Source organism: Octopus bimaculoides, chromosome 9, assembly GCF_046866305.1.
Source record: "Octopus bimaculoides isolate indiv1 chromosome 9, ASM4686630v1, whole genome shotgun sequence".
NCBI classification, from domain to species: domain Eukaryota; kingdom Metazoa; phylum Mollusca; class Cephalopoda; order Octopoda; family Octopodidae; genus Octopus; species Octopus bimaculoides.
This window is the reverse complement of record NC_142936.1, coordinates 90515032-90538685: the sequence shown is the minus strand read 5'-3', so window position 1 is coordinate 90538685 and position 23654 is coordinate 90515032. Positions and strand designations below refer to the sequence as shown.

The 23654-nt window shown below is 37.4% G+C and overlaps 2 protein-coding genes across 7 annotated transcripts in view; one reads left to right on the top strand and one right to left on the bottom strand.

Annotated features, from left to right (window-relative positions):
* Positions 1-16118, bottom strand: part of LOC106872451 (dnaJ homolog subfamily B member 6) — a 52449-nt gene extending 36331 nt beyond the window's left edge. For 3 of the 6 annotated variants that reach the window (XM_014919454.3, XM_014919458.3, XM_014919457.3), the window contains exon 1: positions 15974-16118. The gene's annotated coding sequence lies outside the window, so the exon portion shown is untranslated. Of the gene's footprint in view, positions 1-1534; positions 1675-12715; positions 12833-15973 lie in introns of those variants that run through there. The other 3 variants (XM_014919456.3, XM_014919455.2, XM_089358022.1) reach the window with 3 other exon arrangements.
* A 6-nt stretch (positions 16119-16124) lies between these two features.
* Positions 16125-23654, top strand: part of LOC106872450 (polyribonucleotide 5'-hydroxyl-kinase Clp1) — a 29137-nt gene continuing 21607 nt past the window's right edge. The window contains exons 1-3 of the mRNA XM_014919453.3: positions 16125-16246; positions 16623-16655; positions 18083-18166. Coding sequence (XP_014774939.1) covers positions 16623-16655; positions 18083-18166 — 117 coding nt within the window. The 5' untranslated portion in view covers positions 16125-16246. The remainder of the gene's footprint in view (positions 16247-16622; positions 16656-18082; positions 18167-23654) is intronic.

The following is a 23654-nucleotide window of genomic DNA, read 5'->3' as shown; positions in this document are numbered from 1 at the left end:
TTCTATTTTAAATTCCATCCATGTGTCTCGATACAATACTTGGAGATTGGGTAGCTCCACCAGAAGCATTTAAAACTGAATCAGTAATTTAACTCTTGAATACCAACTTACCTGAAGTTGCCTGATTCTGATAAAAAATGTCTTATTTTAAAATGATCTAATTTAAAACCTATCAAATTTTCACCTTAATTTATGTTCCAAACACCAATTTATTTTACTAAACTCTTCATTTTCAAAATTAATTAAAACAAAGGTATATTTCAACATAAATGTTAAAAGGGTACCATATTTATGTTAAACAGGGATAGAACACACAGGGTAAAAAAAGATATTAAAAAAAAAAAAAATCACAATTCTATTTGAAAACACTGAACTAATTTTTACTATCTTCAGAAAATAAAAATAAAAAAGTTGGAAGTGAGTGCTTATTCTGAAACCCCGACAAGTTTTTAAAAATTGTTTTTTTTAGAAAATCAGACGAGATAAACTTTGTAAATTAAGATGTGACAAAATATTACCCCACCACCACCCCTCCAAAAAAGTCTTCTGCCCAATTCCTAAGTTTAAAAATCTAAGTGCATGATATATATGAATAAATATAGTGTGTGTGTGTGTGTGCACATGCATGCATGTGACTACTTATATAGCTTTTGGGAGGGATGTAAACATAAGATGAAGAGAACATTTAGTGAGGCCCCTTGCAATTTTGTTCAGCACTAAGTCACAAACACTACTCACACAGCTAGAAATGCAGTGTATCAGTAATTGACCCTTTGGAATCTTAGAGCTAATGATACTTATTCTTCAATTTTGATAGAAAATAAAACTAAATCTATAAATCAGAGAGAGAGAGAGAGAGAGAGAGAGAGAGAGAGAGAGAGAGGAGAGAGAGAGAAAGAGAGAGAGAGAGAGAGAAAGAGAGAAAGAGAGAGAGAGAGAAAGAGAGAAAGAGAGAGAGAGAAAGAGAGAGAGAGAGAAGAGAGAGAGAGAGAGAGAGAGAGAGAGAGAGAGAGAGAGAGAGAGAGAGAAGAGAGAGAGAGAGAAAGAGAGAGAGAGAGAGAGAAAAAGAGAGAAAGAGAGAGAGAGAAAAAGAGAGAAGAGAGAGAGAGAGAGAGAGAAGAGAGAGAGAGAAAGAGAGAGAGAGAATAGAAGTAGGACCAGTTTGTTATAAAACCAGAAGTGTATTCAGCAGTTCAAAGTGAAACAGCAGTAAGCCAAGTAAGACTGGGTGGAATAACTACAGGGATAATTAACATAACTTGGGTTTCATTAAAATGAAATGAAAAAAAAGCATTAACAGCTTCGAGAGACTTGTTTGGCTCCAGTAGGCCTATCATGGAAAGTCTTCCAACCAAGAGCAACTCATACTGATAGGTTGGAACAGTTCCTGCAGATATACAGGATCACTACCATGTACATATACACAAAGTACACGTAAAATACCAATGGCACAAAGGAATTGCCGAACCCACTAACATTTACTGTCAAATTCACAGAAAACTTGACTCCATTCCTGGAATCCACTCAACATTACCTTTAGAAACTCAAAATGCTACTTGTTACATTGCCACCTATATAATGTACAAGAGCAACAATGCATTACTTCCTAATCAGAATATGATAATGATCAACGCTCTCACCCACTCATTAGCTTTCTCTAAAACTTTCTCCATGAAACCTACAGTTTTACATGCTTATGACATCACATTCTGATGCATTATGTCATAGTGTTTGCAGAATGACAAGGACTTCAGTTTCATATAAAATCCCTTGAAACCCGTTTTCACAACAGATAGTAGCAACATATACATGAAGACTCGGTAAAAAGAATGGAAAAAGATGCAAAGCATAATTGGAGCAATCATGCATACCACATTTGACCAACAAATTAAAAATTGCACACTACATTAGACAGATCACAAACTATGCCAGTTCCACTTGTATCCCTCCATCCTGTACACAACAAACCACAAAAGTACAAATATCACACTGCACATCACTGACCATCTACACAGCAAAATAATAATAAAAGACCACCTGGAAATACAAACAGTATATTTTATTGCTGTAGGAAGCTTCAATGTCAATAACCTGTAGCTGTATGAAAAACCTCCTCCAAAATATTCAAACATATACACAAGAACCCAAGATCACGACAACATCTTGAAACAGCTGTTATGTTCTGACTGTGGACACCAACTGTGAATGTACAGACATATGACAGTTGACAGAATACAACAACATTCCCAGACTGATATACAATTTATAATTGTATGTCAGATAAGGCAGTTTGGTCCTCAGCTGGGAAGACATGGAAATCTTCTGTTCCGAGCATCATCTACACACAACCTAGACTTTATGTCCAACAAGCACCAACTTTGAAACTGCTCTCTAAAGGGGACACACTAATCTTGTTTAAAACAGCACAGAGACCAACTGCTACACACTAACAAAACGATATCACATTCTTCCACCAAACTGGAAAAAAAAAAAAAAAACTAAATCCCTCAGGGTCACTACAAACACTAAGCCTTGCATTACTATATAACTAAAGGGCCAGAGAATACTTCCGACTCCCTCCACAAAAATCCCCTGCTAGCTCAAATGAGACTCACAATTGGCTTCTGCTATCAACTACTTCTAGTTTTTCTCCCTGGAATGTGGCAAAACTTATTTTTTGCACATTTTCAGTGTTTATTGTTCCCGAGAATCTGCCACATACAAAAACTATCTTCCCAGTTCATCTTCCTTTGATATTGCTGCACCTCTTATGTGTCCATAGCTTACACTGGGTACATCTTATAAAGTTTCTACCTATGCCTTTTCTACAGATCGAGCAGGGCCATCTACCTGAAGGGATTTGTGTTTTGTCTACCTTCCTACTTATTAGGACTGGTTTTAGCTAGGTTGACTCTAAGGCCCTTCGATTCTACTCCTGAAACTTCTCTAGGTCTGATAGTGACTCAGCAACTAGGGCAAAGTCCTCAGCATAGAGGAGCTCCCAGGGGCAACCTGTCTTGAATTCCTCTGTTATTGCCTGGAGGACTATGATAAATAGGAGAGGGCTGAGGACTGAACCTTGGTGGACATCTAACCGGGATTGTTCACTGTACTTGTTGCCAATCCTCACCTTACTGACAGCGTCCTTGTACATGGCTTGCACAGCTTTCACTAACCATTCATCTATCCCTAGTTTCCTCATTGACCACCAGATAAGGGAGCAAGGGACTCTGTCAAAGGCTTTCTCCATGTCAATGAAAGCCAGGTACAGAGATTTATCTTTGGCTAGGTATTTCTCCTGAAGCTGTCTTACCAGAAATATAGCATCAGTGGTGCTTTTCCCAGGCACAAACTCAAACTGCATCTCATCTAAATTGACTCTCTTCCTAATTAGTTGGGCTATGACCCTCTCCATGACCTTCATTACCTGATCCAACAACTTGATACTTCTAATTACTTGTATCTAAAGCGTCACTTTTACCTTTGTAGCAGTTGACTATGGTGCTGCTACACCAGTCATTGGGTATGACTCCTTCATGTATCACCTGGTTAACTATACTAGGCTATAGCCGACACTGCCAGATATTTTGAGCATCTCTGCAGTGATTCCTGATGGGCTGGGGGCTTTCCCCGTCTTCATACTCTTAATTGCTTTATCTACCATGGTACTGTCAACTCGGATAGCTGGTCCCTCTGTTGGGTTGACATTCGGTAGACTCTTTCTCCCACTCATTCTCTTTATTGAGCAACCTTTCATAGTGGCATCTCCAAACCTCTCTCTTTGCAGCCATGTTTAGTGCGAGTGAACCATCATCCATGCAGACACATTTCTCTCCTACGACATCACGATTCTCTCTCAAACAATGTCTTGCAACACGAAATATGTCAAGTCTATAGTCCTCACGGCGCAGAACATTGGCATATTTTTTCTTATCTGCTTCCCCTCTGGCTAAATAAATCTCTCTCCTAGCTTCCCTTCTGGCAGTCTGATAAAATTCCCTGCTACCATCATTCTTCCAAGCCCGTTTCTTTTGTCTAATAGCCCTGTCAACAACATTGTTCCACCACCATGTTATTTTGGGTCAAGAGGGGACAGATCTGGTCAGTGGCCCTCAGCACGTTGTCCCGTAGAAACCTCCAGTTGTCTTCTACATCATGTGAAGCTATATCCCCTTCTATTTCGTCAAAAGCTTCAAGTAATATGTCTCTAAATCTGTCTATTCACAGGATCTTTAAGCTTCCAGACCCTTCTCCTCCATGCTGGTCGTCTTCTATAGGCAACCACTTAGCCCTGATCCTGTAGTCACTAACTACTAGTCTGTGTTGCAGGGTACATTCTTTGGCATTTATAAGCAGCCATCTTTCCCTTTTTCTGGCGAGGTTGTAGTCAATTTGGCTAGTGTGTCTGCCAGAATGGTAGGTGACTGGCAGGTTTCCTGAAGTTAGTATTGCAAACCATAAGGTCATTTGCATCGCAGAACTCCAGCAGCCTGCCCAGAAAATCTTGTACCTGTGTTCTTTGTCTGTGAGGAACCTAGCAGAACCTCCTCTCTACCTTACTTCCCTTGCTTCCATGGACTGCATGCCTATTGCATGTGTGTATGAAAATAATGATTACCAGTTAAGTCATTCAGAAGGATATGTAAGAAAAATATTAGTGGACCTCACAGAGGTAATGACCAAGACCTTTGGCATTATGCCATTCTTGAGAAGACCCATTAAGCCGAGCAAAATTGCAATCGTGGCAAATACCGGTGTCGTGCTAGTGGCATGTAAATGCACCCCAATATCACGCAAATGACACCCGTGTCGGTGGCACATAAAAGCACCTATTACACTCTTGGAGTGGTTGGCATTAAGAAGGGCATCCAGCTGTAGAAAACCATACCAAATCAGTCTGGTGTCTGGTGCAGCCTTCCAACATGCCAGCCCAGTCAAACTGTCCAACCTATGTCAGCATGAACAGACATTAAATGATGAATGAGAATTCCACAATACCGAAATCTCAAAATAATTACATACTATTTTTTCTTGAGTTTTGTTAGGGATGAGATTATCTTCAAACCAGAGATTAGACCCAAATGCTTGCAAGAGAGTAAACTCAATAAGGCACCCAAAGAAAGGGTCATGGTGTTTACCTAACAGATTAAGTCTACCAATTAAAAACAGAGTTGAGAACAATAAATAAGCATTCTGGCTACAATGACAAGGACTCCAGCTGTTCCAAAATTATATCGTGCAAGCAGCTGAGCAACCCACAGACATGCATACCCTTTGAATTATAGGAACAATTCATTTTTGCCAAGAATCAAACACATGACCTGATGTCATAAGCTGAAAACCCTAACCACTAAACCATGTGCGTTTAGAGTTGGAACAAAGCAGCTCCACAAGGATTAGTTGCTGTAACAGTTGCAAATCCATGTGTCAAAACAAGTCCTCAAATTTGTGCATTCATAAAAAAAAAATTACAAACACCATCTATAAAAACAGGCTTTCAGAAGAATTATGCACACACAACTAGGTTCATAAAGCAAGAATAACATGTCAAGGCAGAAAAGTGAACAATTAAGAACATTTTATAAACGTATGACAAACATTGTCAATGGTGGCTTTTTACAATCAGAAAAATGAAAGTAAGCAGGGTTGATCTAATTAGGTTTAGAGTAATAGGATCTCATCTCACCCAAGAATTGGAGGTAAAAACCCGACTAAAATGTTAGTGTACAGAAACAAAGCATGAAGAAATCTAGTGCAACAGAAAAATAAATGAGGTTTTAATTTACTAAATATAAATCAATGACTTAATACAGATGAAAAGAATTGCATCACCCAACAAGGGGAAAAAAAAGAGTGAATTTTTAGTTCTAATCTATAAGCTTAAATATAATGTAAGCAGGCATGACTTTGCAATCATATGATTTGGGGGTTAAACCCACTGTACAGCAAATGTCTACTACAGTGATGCCAAGCAAAACCTTGTGAATGGATTTCATAGAGGAACACTGAAAGAAGCCCAAAATGTGTGCATACAAGAGTGTCCCTTCTCATGACGTGCTAAATGCAAGCAAATGGCACCTTTATGCCAGTGGTGTCATCTGTTTGTAATTTTAAATGAAAACATATCCAATGATTGTGTTGTTTGCATGCACAAACTAGAGGAAATATCTTACTTGGAAACAAGTGAGGGTTGGCAATACGAAGAACATTCAATGACAGAAAATCTACATTGAATTTCACCTGAGCCAGGCAACTTTGGAAAAGTGAGCATTAAAATGATATAGACACTGAAGGTGTAACCACAGTCCACAAAAAGAAAAACATGAATGTAAAAAATGCTTTAAAAAGCTATTTTACTAAATAAAAAGTAAAACAAATTTTATCCTATAAAAAAGGAGTTTAGCAACTGTCATACAACTAGCCATTAAGGAACTTCAGGTCACATGTCTACAAAAATTTAAACTATTTACTAACTTTGAAAACTATTAACATAAAGTAGTTGTATGCTATCAACTTAATGTGACAGTCCCATGAAGGGAATTATACTACTGCTATTTAGCCCTAGGAAGCTGCACCGCTTCCTGTCGGCCTTGACACATTTCCTATGTCCTTATGTTTACAAGGGGGAGACAAGCACCTCCACTCAGCTAAGCCTGCATCCAGAGGCATGTTTCTGAGTCTTTGCTCGTCATCAGCCTAGAGTAGCAATGGCCTGCTAGTTGGAGATACCTGTCAAGCTCTTGTAAACATAATTCTAGTGAAACAGTGATTTCAAAAATAGAAATAATACATTTCTAAATCTCTCAGACTATTTTAAATATAACATATTGTGCATTTATATTGAATCTTGATTAGTGCATATTCTTTGCATGCATGTGTGCCTATATTAACTTGACTGTTGGTCAAGAACAACCATGGGTGCACCTAAGAGGTTCCACTCCAGGGTACAAGTCTGAGCAGAAAGTTGCCTCACCAGCGAACGCACAACCTAGGGTTGTTTTTATGGAAGACCAGCAGTCGCCCATGCATACCACCAATGTTATCCAAGGGAAAGGCAAAAGCCAATACAGCTTGGCACCAGTGATGTCGCAACTCATTTCTAAAGCTGAGTGAAACGGGGCAATGTGAAATAAAGTGCCTTGCTCAAGAACAACACGCAGGCTAGTCCAGCAATCAAACTCACAACCTCACAATCGTAAGCTTGACACTAACCACAGAGCCATGCGTCTATATTAATATTGAAAGTCAACCCCCATCACTTTGACATCTATGTTCCATACGGGCATGGATTTTGTTCCTATTCAAAGTTATTGCCTTCCCAGATAGGTTGGAGCACAACATTGCCTATTTCAGTCTCAGAGTGATTTCTCTGACTGGATGCCCTTCCTATTAATAACTACTTTACAGTGTACTGGGAGCAATTCATTGTGGCACCAAGATTAGTGATGTTGCTTTATAGTTTCCCCTTATATCAACAAGTTCTCATTACTCTACGAAGTATTTGTCTGCTTACAGCAACATGATGGAGAAGGAAAGTAAACTGAAGAGAACAATGACTGTGGAACAAGTGGATGCAGGGCACTTGAATATAATGGGAAATTAGATTGGGATGAGAGAACAGAGGGAGTGATGGATAACAATGGAAGTGAATGATGAGTAGCCTAAGAGAGAGACAGGGTAATAGTAGATGGTATCAAGTACAACCAGTCCTTATAAACAGGGTGAGGATGGTGGGGAAATGAAATATGGCTAGGCTCAATACGATCACTTGCTACAAGAGAATGAAAAGAGAGGGTATCGAAAAGTGGGGGAGGCAGCAGATGTGAAATTAATGCGTGCACACACAATTATGTCCCCCCGCTCTGCCATTTTTTAATGCTTATTAATGGGCCTTCTCCAGCACTGGATTTTGCTGGTTGATATGGTCCTTTATCATTTCTGTGAAATCAGCATTCACTACTTTGTCCCACATCTTCCTCAAGTCCCTTTCTGTTTACAGCAGTCATCCTCAATATACATCACATAGTCATGCCATAATACTCTTCTCCTTTGCAGATTACATTTAATTCCTCTGACAATTTTTCTCTCAGCTCATACACACCTTGTCTTTCATGCATAGTAGCATCATACATACAGCAAGGAATGCTTGCTTCATTTCTTTCCAATCTTCTGCATCAAGTCTTGCAGCAACAATGCAGTATTACACTGTACAAAACCCTCATATCTATCTCCACTGAGAGAGAAGCCCCATCTTGCAGAGAGTTCTATTAACTCAGTTTTATTATATCTTCAAAACACCCATCCCTTCTGAAAGAATCTATTTTCTGTAAGCTTTGGCTGATTGCCTCTTACCACCTGTCCCGTGAAGTGTTCCTTCTGTGCGACAATGGGTACATATGGAATTTCTACCTTCTTGTCTGCATAGTGAGCATGACAATTGTAAATTTAGTAAGGTTTTGTTTTCTCTTCTGCTTCTTGGTTTTTATTTCGGTCTAATTCTACAATAGATTCAGCAATAAGGACTAGATCAACATTTAGGTGCTCCCACAGACAGCTGGTCTTAAATTCCTGCTTCAGCTTACAAGATTATAATGAACAGACTTCTAGATCAGAGCTAGATACCCCACTGAAGGCCACACTAGTCAACAAATGCCAGCTATATGAGTTTACTCTTGAACAAGTATTTCTGTGGTTGTCTCACTAAGAAGCCATCAGTAGTAGTACTTCCTGGCACAAAGCCAAACTGCATCTCATTTAGGTTAATTCTTTTCCTAATCAACTGCAGTTTGATACCTCTAGTTCCTCTTTCAAGTGCAGCCCTTTTGTCCTCGTAACAGTTGATGCTGCTACTACACCAGCCCTAAGGTATCATAATTTACCTATGTGAGTGATTAGCTTGTAATCTATTCTGCTAGAAATTTGAAACGTCTGCTATTCTTGATGAACCAGATACATTTCCTATCTTCATATCATTAAACACCATCAACAATAATTGCTGTCAACTTAATTGACTGGTCCTCCTAGATTCACCTTCATATAACCCGCCATCTTCTATGCATCCTCCCAACTCAACAATTCCTTATTAACAGCTCTTCCATAACTCGGTCTTTTCAGTGTCAATAAGAGCAAGTCTGCTCTTGCCATTAGGTATACACATCAACAAGGTTTTGATTTCTTTCGTATACTGCCTTGCAATCTGGAACAATTCATGCTTCTGACCATGTCTTAGAACACTGGCAAAATTCTTACTTTCAGCACTTCTCCATGCTAGGTGTACCTGACATCTAGCTTCTTGTTCTTTGCTTTTTTTTTTCCATCCACTCTTTCCACTCCTAGATCTCAGCCTTTATGGCTCTACTTTGGAGCGATTCCATCCAGGTCATACCTTTTTGATTTTTTTTTTTTTGTTGGGTCCTTGCACCAGTTACAGATCTAGTTTGTTACCCCCAATATGCTGTTCCATAGGAACACCCAATTGTCTACGTTATAACTTCCTATTCCTTGCCTTATGCATCAATTAGGATCTGACCCCACTGCTGGTTGAAAGCTCTTTCAATTTCCATCTCCTCCTCCAGGAGGACTTGTCTCTGGCTTCACCTAGCTCTCACCCTAAAGTTACTAATATCTAGTCCAGGTTGAGTATTCAATCTTTTCCTAGTAAAGGATGAAAATTGCGTGTGTGCACGCATATACATATATACACTCACAAGTGTTACCATCTATGCCTGTTTTATTTGACATCAAATGGGCTGGAATGGGAACACAAAACCTTTTTTTTTTTTAATTAGCCAAACACCTAATGTACAAGTTAGTTTATAGAAGGTAAGCGCTGAATGAGTCATGGTCATTTAACATCTGTTGTCCATGCTGGAGAGCTACTCCAGGCTCAAGTCTAATTCGGCATGGTTTTTACAGCTGGATGCTTTTATGTGGTGTTGGCACGAGTGCTTATATGGCACTGACACATGACTCTTGCAGGCCAATCCTCTCCACAAGAGGGAACTGGCCTTAACACTTCTGCTGTAGAGTACAGTCTTCTTGAGTACAGCAAAGTACCAGACATCTTGGTCCTTCGTCTTCTTGCCTGAAAGGTTCAGCGTTCCTCAGTCCCATGCCTTCCTTGGTCTCCCACTTCCGTGTGTTCCATCTACTTTGTGAGATCACTTCTTTCATGCACACAAGCATCTATTTACTCTTATGCCTAACTTCTCTCTCAATACATTAGCACTGTTGAACACGTACACGACACATCCAGCAGAGCATAGTAGCCTCATTCCTTTCTAACCTTTGCATGTTCTCTGCATTCAGGGCCCACATCTCACTACCATGTAGAATTGCTTTTTGTATACATGCATCATACAATCTTCCTTTCACTTGTAGAGAGATACCTTATGTAGCCAACAGAAGTAACAGCACTTTGAATTTCTGCCATCCCCATTCTTATCCTAGCTATTTACTTGAATTAAGTTACTTGGTTATAACCCTTGGCTGGACCCCATGCTCTGTACAAACAAGACAGACAAACCAGAAAGATTTTCAATAATATTAACATAGTATGCTATTTTTGTAAAAGAGCAGCTGTTTTATATGTGTGTGTGGTTGTGTCATCATCATCATCGTTTAACATCCGCTTTCCAGATCAGATTGGAGCCTGGTGCAGCCATCTGGTTCGCCAGTCCTCAGCCAAATCGTCTAACCCATGCCAGCATGGAAAGTGGACGTTAAACGATGATGACAACCACACATATAAAACAGCTGCTCTTTACTATGTTAATATTATTGAAAATCTTTCTGGTTTGTCTGTCTTGTTTGTACAGTGCATGGGCTCCGGCCAGGGGTCATGACCAAGTAACTTAACTCAAGTAAATAGCTAGGATAAGAATGGGATGACAGAAATTCAAATTGCTGTTACTTCTGTTGGCTACAAAAGGTATCTCTCTACAAGTGAAAGGAAGATTGTATGATGCATGTATACACGTATATTAAAAAGGGTTTCAGTTGATTGCAGTCACTCCAGTTTTTAATTCATTCAGATATATTATGACTTGATAAATGCTAATGATTTTTTATTCCATACAAAAGACTGAACTTTGTTTTACCATAATTTTTATTTTAAATATTTAGGCAATAAAATACAAGTTGTTTCCATATAGCTTATTTTAATCTTTTGCTAATTTCAACCCAGTTTTTTGTGTGATTATGTAACAAGATCAGAAACAATGAACTTTTACTTACCCAATGTATTGTAATCAGAATACTGGAAAATATATCACTACCATGTAATAATTAAAAAAACTATTGTATTAAGAATTCTTAAACTTCACAAAGCAGAAGGATGGTAAAATCTTTGTAAATATCTATCAACAAAATCCCTTCAGTAATTTCTGGATTAACTATTACTAACCAAAACAGCTGACAAAATGTATTTAGTGTGGCCATGTAAATTTGGTGTTGAACTTTTACAAAAAAACTAGCTTGTGAAACACTTCACTAAAATGTTTAGTGTTACAATAAAACAAGCCAATATGAGACCATATAGTTAATATGTACAGTACTAAAGTTGACAAGCTTCAAGAGATACAGTGCAATAAACTGTTAAAACTAGTTACCATATAAAACTATATGGAACGGATTAACTGGTCAGGTAGTGATGAAATGCTGATCACAAGATTAAGAGTTCAAAGCATTAACCAGTGTCATGTCTCTAGGTAAGGTACACTATTTTACCATACTGATTATACATATTACCAGTTCACAAGAATTAGCAATATCACTTTGATGTAAAACAATAACAAAATATTGCCAACAATTCCCAAGTGAACTGAAACTATCCCATCCTTACTATGGGAAATAAATATACATTAATTAAATTAATGATTTGAATAGTATACTCAAGAAATAAGACACGAACAGAATCTCAATCACATGAATTACCTGCCCTTACTTAACACCTTTTATTCAATAGATGGGTAAATGAAGGGTTTGAACAATTTGGGTAAAATACAAGAAACTTATGTTTCTATGAGAGTATTTAGTAAGGAGTAAAAAATTAAATTCATAAAAGTTTTCCATTTTACAAGGGAACAGCGAATAGACTCACTGTTTCAACATGTTTATACATGTCACTGCATACCTCCATTAGTCTGTCATATTTAAGTGTTTTATTTAAATTCATTTATTCCTTTCTTGGTCTACCTCTGCACGAGTACCATCCCTGCTGCAAGACAGCTTTGATACAGAATGGCAAATATAACCAGTACTTCCATAGTTGACGAGGAACCACAGATTCAGTAAGTTCCAAATACACACACACACACACACACACACTTGTAAATAAAGACAATATTGCATTTAATGCACAAAAGGATGTATTAGTTAATGCTGTAAAAATAACATCTTTCACCCTCATATACTTTTCCTTGAACTATTTCGTGAGTGTCGAAAGCTGGACAAAACACTGCCCAACAAAAATTCTCCTCTGCAAAGAATAGGAAACGAGAAATGTCTTCAAATTGCTTTTTAAACGTTCATTAATCCTTATCTCCCGGTCTGTCCCTAAATATTATCACCATTTCGCAAACATCCATTCTAGTCCGAGAGACGTAACGAGTAAACAAGACAAACTTGTGTAAACATTCAACTAGCCATGAATAAATAAATTGAATCAGTTTATCAAAAGCAGCTGATGAAACTAATTTTTCGTAATGTCCCTCACCTCTCTTTGTAGTAAGGTAATATATACGTTTATGAGGTTTTTTTAGAGACCTTGGGAACCAAGATCAGTGAACAATTCAGTGTGGCAAAAGAGAACCGTTTCTTTTGATTTGATAACGAACAATAGCGTTTAATAGAGAGAGAGAGAGAAATTCCGGACAAAACTAAAAGAAAAAGAACTTAAGTAACAGAGCGTCCGATCAACAGCAAAATTTCAGTGTTCAAACCCCACGTTGTCCTCACTCGCCATAAATAAAAAGAAACGCCAGTAATAACTGAAACGAAGTAAATGAGTCGATACAAACCACTAAAGGAAGAAAAACTATCGAAACCTATGGTATAGTCAAGTTCACTCATACACAATCAGAGCGTCTCAGCAGTAAAAAAAAAAAGAAAAAAATTTAAGTTGGTACAAAAAAAAAAAAAGTTGAAAGGATAACAGTTGAGTTCGATTTTCCACTAAGAACTACAGCATTTTACATTTTTAAACAGGTTTGAGAAATTCATCTGGCGTTCAGTTTTGGGTTTGTTATTCCAACGATATGGTCGTGTTTCCATCATTAGGGAAATATTCGCAGAATAAAATAAACATTCTAAATAGTTTGAAACATTAAAGTTTTTTTTAAAAAATGTTTCTACAGACCATGGGACGAAATTACTTAACAGAGTAATTAAAAACAGAATAAAAATTAAGACGCATTTATATATAACATGTACAGGGTTACTCAAGTGAACGATTACATGTGAATTTGGTTTCTAGAAATTTCACAAAACATAGGGAAGTAGTGTCGCGACATTGTTTTCAAGTTGTTTAGGACATGTAATCCGGTTTACATACGAATAGCCTACACATTGTAATGTGTACATTCTAAATGGTTTTTTTTAACCTAAAATAAATAATAAACAAAAGCCATATGTTTCTTTCCCACCCTCAGTCTTGAAGTTTTCCAAACATTAATCCACAAACTTAGTTACAACTGCCAACAATAGGACCCGTCCAATCCTATTTCACCACACTCGTCTTGATTGAGTGCTTCCAGAAAATTCCTATCAATCAACTAAACTTATTGCATTGTCTGGTCGTTTATTCAGAAAACTCGAGCGATTTGCAGCGCATCGATGGAAACTGCTGGAAGTGGTTGTTAAATAAAATATAAAGGAGACACATTGGACGGCCATGAGCTCTGGAAGAAATGAGACCTACATAAACAGTTGATCCTGTCTCGCCATACTTAGCTATTTGTAAACAAACTCTTAACTGTGTGTATATTACACACGTATACGCATTTATTATAAAGATATCTTTTACGAAGAACACGGTGGTAGATATTTTCTGGAGGAACGGGATGACTGAACCTATTCAACATTTTTTTTATCGATTTTAAAAAGTGGGGATTAAAATAAACTATTGGGATTTGAACTCGATTTACGAAGGATGAGATTTATTTCAGCCAAACTGTCGATTTTTATACACACACACACAGTTTCTGACTTGGGCATAAGAACACAAATTTGTGGGAAGCGGATGTGTTTTGAAACCAAAACTAAAAACAAGATATACTATTTCTAAAGCCGAGTTGGTTTCTAAGCTTTGTCAATCCCGACTGGAGTTAAACTTGAAAAAATGCAGCTAACAATGAACAAAAGAATAGGACCAGAAAAGTAAAAGAAATCAATAGGAAATTGATGGAAAATAATTATGTCGACGTATTCACAGCGAGTTAAGGATGGAGGTTTTAAATTTCCACTAGACTATATGCAGTTATATATATATGGATAGATAGTAGGATTAAAATATGATACTAGTATGGAAAGGTTTAAGATGATACTAGGAAAAGAAGCCCACTTCTATTATATCAGTATCTCTCCACCATCAAAACCAATATTTCTCTTTATACAAAGCTGAGCTGTTCTGCAAGTTCCATTCCCATACAATATTCTGAGAAATTACTCCGAAAAAGCGTGTAATCTCAATCATCCACCTTTCTCTCCATACATATACACACACACACAGACACATTATATACTCATGTGTGTGTGTGTGTAATGTACGTGTGCAGAGAGAGATTTCACTTCCTCTTATCTTTGATATGCTACTATAAAGCTCTCATAATCGAGACAATCCAAAACTAGTGACATTATACTCTGTATTGCGTCTGCATTAATGTATATATACACACACAGACGCAATAGCTATTTATAAATACAACATATATAATAAAAATACGTTAAAATGAATATTTGTAGACATGCCGAGGCATGTCCCCTTTCCTAGTCAATAATGTTTCAGACTAAACTAAGAAAAAAAAAACGTATTTGTGTGTATGTACACATATATACATACACACGCAAATATGTTTGATCAATACATATAACCATTTAATACTATTTTTTTCCTCTGTAATAAAAGGCAACAAACACACACGAAACTTCAACATAAAGAAACAAATAGTTTGTGATTTCCCCACCTCCATTCGTATCTCCATAGGATTTTAAAACCCACATAAAAGGTTTGTGTATGTGTATATATATATTTATATAGACGGTGCGTGTGTGTATATAAGATATGTGTCACACGGATGAAAGTATTTGAAGAGAACAGCAGTCAAGCACAAGTGAATCCATTGGGTTAGGTTTCCATTGTTGAGTAAGGAGAGACTCAACTAGGAAACGTACATCAATAAATACACACCCGCATACAAAGAACGGAAGGGGTTTAGAACACGTACACATTCAAATAAAGGGTGTAGAAACTTATAAACGCAAGGTTATATAAACACAGAAATTGTATAATATACTTACATATGGCGAGCATACATATACATATATACAATGATGTAAACATACTAATAATAATGTATATATACATCAGCAGAAGAGTGTATAAATATGGTGAACATACATAAACATATACTAAAGTGGAAGATGTTACATACACCTATCAATGGCGTGTATATATGTGTGTGTGTATATATATTATATGCATACGCAAACAGCCAGATATTTAAATGGCGAGTGTACATGGAAACGGAATATAGTGCACATATATGTTTCATATATTTAATATTTGTAGAGAAATGGCTTGCAGTGTATGTATATATGATATTGCAAGACAGCTAGCTAAAAAATATTGTACATATACAAATGGAGGGTAAATTAGATCAAGTGAACTTTCGAGACATTTTACACAAGAGATTATTTAAAAAGGAAAAATGAAAGAAACTGTAAATAGCAAGCAGTTGGCGATGAGTTCACTTACCTCGCAGCAAAAAGAAAAAAAAACACACACACACAAAGATGTGGCTAAACTAAAGAAGAAGAATTAGTGAGTGCCACTTGAGTTGTTTAAATGTTGCTTGGCCAGTTTCTCCGTCTTCCTTATACTGATCCAAATGTCTGACAGCAGCAGATACAAGGACTGCACAAAACTTTCCCAGCATGCACCGCTTTATACACAAACCACACACGTCTTCCTCTTTCGTCGTTTGCTTATTATTATTTTTTTTTCTCTTTCGTTTTCTAGTTGCTTTAGGTAAATCAATTTCAGTATAAATAAATATTTATTTGAAAGTTTAATGAAATTTTAAGATTTTTTTTTATTGAATAAACTCAAAATAGTATAATCATAAGAATGAAAACAGCGAAATCGAAACAAATGTATGTAATCTCGTTGTGATGTTTTTTTTAGATACTATAGATAAAGGTTTTTGTTATTTTGTTTTCAATACTAATAATAATCCGAAAATAGTTAAATTATAATTAAGGTGTATAGTTTATTATTTCTTTAAGTTTTTTTGAAGTTTATAATAATTAAATATTATTATTTTGTTGAAAAAGAAAAAAAATCAGTTTTAACTTTTTCTCGCTCATGTGAGATTTGTCTTCATCGTAAATTTTTGCTATTCAAGATGGAGGGAAGTTCAAGTGAAAATAAAGAAGAGGTTTGTGGAATTGGATTATTATTTTATTTAGCAACTTTCAATCATTTTTAAAATGATCACTCAGAAGTTATTTTCAAATCCTCAGTTCATATTTAAATTAATAATATATTTATAGATGCTACAGTAAATAAAAAGGCAGTGTTGTGTCACATGTGACCAATATGTATGTTTCCATTCCTTGTTGATTTTTATATCTATCTATCTACCTGTCTATCTATCTATAACAAGGATGAACACCCAAACTCATTTGTGTCATCATTTCTATATTTGCGTTAAAGTGATGCAAACATCCACGACAAGAGCAAACTTGGGTGTCTCTACGTTGTCGTTCAACCTAGAAAATTGTAGCCAAATTATATCACTTTGTACACAGACCGAATATAGACCTGGATACAGTCTGAAAAAAGGAGAGATGGTCATGACTGGAATGTCTTTTTGATCAGGTGTCCTCAGATTCGATCTGGGGATGGAGATTTTTCTTTGACACTCCTAATATTAATGATGTAAGATCGCCCCTGTTGATAAACAAGCAACACGTTGGTAATCTGTTAAGGACTTAAGAAAAAAACCCTGATTTCATTTTATTGACTTGGACTTTTTTTAACATCAAATACACGAGATAAGAGTTACTTTCTTTAAACTTATAGCCTCTCTCATTGCCTCACAAAACTCGAATTTTATGTGGCGTTATATTTTTCTCGATAATAAATTTGAACAGACATTTCGTGGTGGACTTCCGGAATAGCTAACCCGCATAAGTTGGAATTTCTCAGAAAAGTGTGGACAAAAAAGAAAAGATTTATTTTAGTGGTGGCTGCTGTTCCAAAGGTACGACGAGGTAGGAGGACAGACGTTTAAAAAGCATGGGTTTAAAAATGTCTTTTAAATGTTTCCCCATTGGAAAAATCCTAAGACGGAGAAATTCCAACTTATGTGGAACAGCTATTCTTGAAGTCCTCCAGATTTGTTTAGCAGTATTGTAGAAATAAAACTTTTACTCTGTTCAGATAAAGTCTTCCTTCACTTTTAACAAGATAAACACTACTTTCATGGGAACATGAAAACGAAGTAGCGCATAGTTTTATTTTTACTTTCAGTTTCATCTCCACGTTCGGATTTCAAATTTCTCTTGAACGTTTTGCTGTTTTTTTTTTTTTTAATCTCGATCAACGGTTCCCAACTTTTACACTCGCGACCCCTTACCCAAAAGCTTGAAACCCACGCGACCCCCCAGCATCAGCAGAGTATAAAAAATGTAATTGATGAGTTGAAATTAATATTATCCCAAGCCACTTCTAGCAAGGCTATGCGACCCCTCCCCCTGCTTAGGCTTCGCGATCCAATGGGGGTGGGGAACACCTGATCTAGATCTAATAGAACACAGTAAAGAAGTTAGCAAAGTATTAATTTTTTTTTTCTCTTTTCAGACTACACACACAGAAGAGTACAAGCTTGAACCTTTATCTGAACTTCGAGTTGAGGTGGACAGTGGAGCAGAAGTAGAGTTAGAGGTTGGTTTCTAAACTTCAAAAACATTTCATCCTGTTTATTCATTTATTTTTGTCATTTTAACAAATTGGTCAAGTCATTGAAACATAACAAGAGAGGGCGGGGCTTGCAGTATTTGTTTTGACTTTCTTTGCCTTTTATCTCTTTGATATTGATAATATAGGTACCAGTCCAGTGTGGTGTACATACGGAATGGTTACAGCATTGGATGAGATGCTTTGCTGTATTTCTGGTTCTTTGCATTCTGGGCTCTTGGATGGTAGATTAATTTGTTACCTGGTTTAGCACCATCACCTAGCATCTTCAGTGGTGTTCACGCTTTTACAAGCCTTTAAAACCAGGTCTCAAATTTGAGATTAAGGTCTTCCTTCCTCCTGTTTAGTCTTGAAGACCCTATAAAATAAAGAGTTGTGATCATTGTCCCCCCCCCATCCCTGACTAACAGTAAAAAAAAAACTACTAACTGCAGGAGAGCATATGAGACTAAATTGTATGCTCCTAGATAACACTCTATGAGTTTGATAGTTCATATCTAGTCACTTGTACTTGTCCATGTGATCCCGTGACATCTTGTGCTGTCATAGTTCACATTGGGTTCACCATATAGAATTCCTACTTTATATTTTTCTGCAAATTGAACACAACCATTTTCCTTATGGCAGCAGGATCCTGTTCTTCACTGGTTTTACTTTGAAAATTTCTTACTTCCAGGTTTTGCTTACATGTCTGGAATTTTTTCAGATTTCTATCTGATACAGTTATAAATACTAACTCATCAGCCTATAGAAGGATTTCCATGGACATCCAGTCTTAAACTCTTCTTTTATGGCCTGGAGAACCACAATAAATAGCCCTTTAGCACTTAAACTGGCCATATCCAACCAAAATAGTTTCTTTTATGTTCAAACTTACTAGATTTGACCTCTCACACCTACCCTACAATGTCTTCATTATCATCGTTTAGCGTCCGTTCTCCATGCTGGCATGGGTTGGACAGTTTGACTGGGCTGACACGCTGAAAGGCTGCGCCAGGATCCAGTCTGGTTTTCTATGGCTGGATGCCCTTCCTAATGCCAACCACTCTGAGAGTGTAATGGGTGCTTTTACGTGCCACCAGCACGGGTGCCATTTGCATGACACTGGTGTCTGCCACGGCTGCAATTTTGCTCAGCTGGATGGGTCTTCTTCTCAAGCACGACATAATGCTAAAACAGTCACATCATTGAAATCTTGAAGCTACAAGATAATACATGGTTGGTTCAAAACAACAAGAATAAACAAGTATTACATTTGAGAGAATAATGTGAATGCTAAAGAGTTGAACGCCTACCTTGTCACAAAATTTCTCACTTTACTGACTGCTTCTCTCTACATGCCTTGCACTACTCTCACAAGCTATTCATCTACACTTAGTTTTTTTTAATGACCAGCAGATTACAGTGCTTGGTATTGTATCACAGGTCTATAAAAGCTCGATAGAAGGTCTCAGTCTTAGCTAAGAAGTTCTTTTGCAGTCCCTTTTCTAGGGAGAAGGCATCAGTAGTAGCCCATAACTTGGTCCATCTGTTTGATCCCTCTGCAGTTGCTGCTTCTTTCTAGGGCTTCTTCTTTGCCTTTGTAGCACTTGTTGATAACATTAGGCTAGTCATTCAGTATTACAGCCTGAACTCCCTAATTGCCTATGCAAATGACTAATTTGAGCCCTACCTAGTAGCTACCAGGGGTAGCAGCTTTTCCTAACTTCATATCCTTAGTAGTTATTTTAGCTGGTCCCTCAGATGGATATATTTGGAGTAAACCTGTTTCTTCCCACATATCCATCACAGTCACCAGCCTCTCATCATAACATTTCCAAACCATTTTCTTCTTAGCATCAGTGAGGGAAGTGCACCACTGTCATTTTAAACTCACTTTTACCCCTTAATAACATCTTGATTCACTTAGACACACTGCTTTGCAATCCAGAAAACTTAACAACTCTGATCCACTCATTTTAAAATATTTATTTCTTTATTACCCATAGCGGGCTAAACATAGAGGGGACAAACAAGGACAGACAAAGGGATTAACACCAGTCATTGGGTATGACTCCTTCGTGTATCACCTGGTTAGCTATACGAGTGACTAAGCTATAGCCAACACCGCCAGATATTTTGAGCATCTCTGCGTTGATTCCTGATGGGCTGGGAGCTTTCCCTGTCTTCATACACTTAATTGCTTTATCTACCAAGGTACTGTCAATTCAGATAGCTGGTCCCTCTGTTGGGTTGACATTCGGCAGACTCTCTTTCTCCCATTCATTCTCTTTATTGAGCAACATCAACATTGTTTCACCACTATGTTATTTTGGGTCGAGAGGGGACTTTGCACCATCCACAGATCTGGTCATTGGCCCTGAGCAGGTTGTCCCGTAGAAAACTCCAGTTGTCTTCCACATCGTGTGAAGCTATATCTATTTCGTCAAATGCTGCGAGTAATCTATATATATAGATAAGAATGTGTGCCTGTCCCTAAAACTTGAGAACTACATAACTAATTTCATTCAAATTTTACACATGCCTTACTTAGGGTCCATGTAGTGTTTTAGGCAAAAAAAAATTTTCACTTCTTGCCTAGTGCGAGCCCAGTACAATATCACATCTCCTCCACTATTGCAGTATTACGTGTCAAAAGGGAAACAATAACATCTCTCTATTGTAATGTCAGATATTTTCACTTTAATACTGAAACTATTAAAGTGAAACTATTATATCACATAGGCATACATATATACATTCTTACATATATATAATATATGTTATGTGTATATATATATATGTATATATATATATATATATATATATATATACATGTATATGTTTAGCTGTATATGTATACATGTATATATATAGATGTAATATGTACACATATATACACTCATATACATGCACACACACACACATACATAGGTGCAGGTGTGGCTGTGTGGTGAGAAAATTGGTTCCAAAACACATGGTCCTGTGTTCAGTCCCACTGTGTGGTGACTTGGCATGTGTCTCCTGCTATAGCCTCAGACTAGCCAAAGTCTTGTGAGTGGATTTTGTAGACAGAAACTGAAAGAAATCAATCGTATATATATATGCATGTATATATGTGTGTGTCTTTGTCTCTGTGTTTCTCCCTCATCACTACTTCACAACTGCTGTTTGTTTATTTACATCCCCATAACTTACTGGTTTCACAAGAAGAAACTGATAGAATAAGTACCAGGCTTATCAAAATAAAAAAAAAGCACTAGGCAGTGTCTCATAGTTTTGTTTGCCCACTCAGTTGTATCTATCAATCTATCTTTTTGTCTGTGTATGTATATATATATATATATATATAATACACACACACACACATATATACATGTATGTATATGTGTATATTCATATCTGTTATATAAAATAGAAATATTAATATTTCTAAGTTTCTCTAACAGAGACTACGGCAGCGGTACTGGATATCAATAGTTATCGCCAAGCCAGCATGGCAGTCCATAACATAGGACGAATGCTGCCGTTGATTAGCTCCAAGAGGCCATCGACTCTAGCTAGCTATGTGACACACGAACCAGTTGTAGAAACATTGCCAAATCAGATTGGAGCCTGGTGCAGCTGCTGGCTCTACAGACCTCAGTCAAACCATCCAACCCATGCCAGCATGGAAAACAAACATTAAACGATGAGGATGATGATGTGTGTTTGTGGGTGTTTGCCTCCTGTCCAAAAAAGTGTTATCACCAAAACAGGTTCAATGTCCAATCAGCTATTCCCAATTGTTGTTTACCTCCTCTTCTTGTGCATTCTTGTGAATAACCAAATTATGAACAAGACACTTGAGCATTAATGTACATTTTGTAATGTCTTGGAATAATATTTTTAAAAATCTGCAAAGTGCTTTGCAGATTTCTGCATTACTGTACTGGCTCTAATATAAACGCTTAATATATAATTTATTAATCACATAACTAATTGACTAATGCACTCATATAATTAATTTATTGTATTGAAATTGTAAACATGATGTTTAACTTGCACACACACACACAAGTGCTCAGATATTTATAGATGTTGTCATGGAAAACAATTAACAAGTGGTTTGCACTGCTTTTGACGAGTGATGGTGAGAATGGACACCAATTTATTTATTTATTTATTTTTTTTTTACAATGTCCTCTTCTCCATTCTTGCATCAGTTTGACGGAATCTGTTGCGACAGGTTTTCTATGTCTGGATGCCCTTCCTGTTGCCAACCCTTGTTTCCAATGGCTGGACATATTTTCATGGACTTTTGAAAACAAAGGACACTGCATGTATGATGGTGACACTCATTTACAGCAATCGCATGATGTCAAGACAAGGAGACACCAACTAATATACATGTGTATATTGCTCTAGTAACAACTTTACTTGTTGCCTTTCGGTTCTAAATTGCAAATAGCCACATCATCATCACCATCATCATCGTTTAGCATCCGTTTTCCATGCTGGCGAGGGTTGGTCAGTTTGACTGGGGACTGGCAAGCCAGTAGGCTGCGCCAGACTCCAATTTGATCTGGCAAGGTTTCTACAGCTGGATGCCCTTCCTAACGCCAACCACTCCGAGAGCTTAGTGGGTGCTTTTATGTGCCTGCAGCACGGGAACCTGTCAGGTGGCACTGGTATAGACCACGTTTGGATGATGCTTTTTACAATCCACCGGCACAGGAACCAATCAGTTGTGGGGGGGCATCAACCATGTTCGGATGGTGCCTTTTACATGCTACTAGCACAAGGAGCCAGTCAGGTGGCACTGGCATCAACCCACACTTGAATGGGGCTTTTTACATTCCACTGACACGGGTGCCAGTCAGGCAGCACTGGCATTGGCCACAACTACAATTTCCATTTTGATTTTGATTTTTATACACACACACATGCACACACACACATAATAGGCCTCTTTCCATTCTCATTTACCAAATCCACTCACAAGGTGTGTGTGTGGACACATAAAAGGTGCAGTAACATGAGAGGAAGGTTAACAGGGAAATTAACATTTGTATGTGGAAGGTGCACAGATACAATAAATACCAAAAATATGCAGAAACCAAGCTAGAGGTAGTAGATAGCCTTCATTATCTAGGTGACCAAGTTAGTAGTGGAAGTGGATTCTTTGAGAGCATAGCTGTGAGAATAAGATTAAGCTGGGCAAAGTTTAGAGAGTTACCTCTGCTGGTAACAAAGGACCTCTCTCAGAGTGAAAGGCAGATTGTTTGATGCCTGTGTGTGAACAGCTATGCTGCATGGTAATGAGAAACATGGGCAAATACATGCGTCGGCTTGAGAGAAATGAAATCAGTATCCTTTGCTGGATGTACAATGTCAGTGTCCATGAACGACAGAATGTAAGCATCTTGAGTGAAAAGTTAGGCATAAGAAGAATCAGATGTGTTGCGCAAGAGAGACGACTAAGTTGGTATGGTCA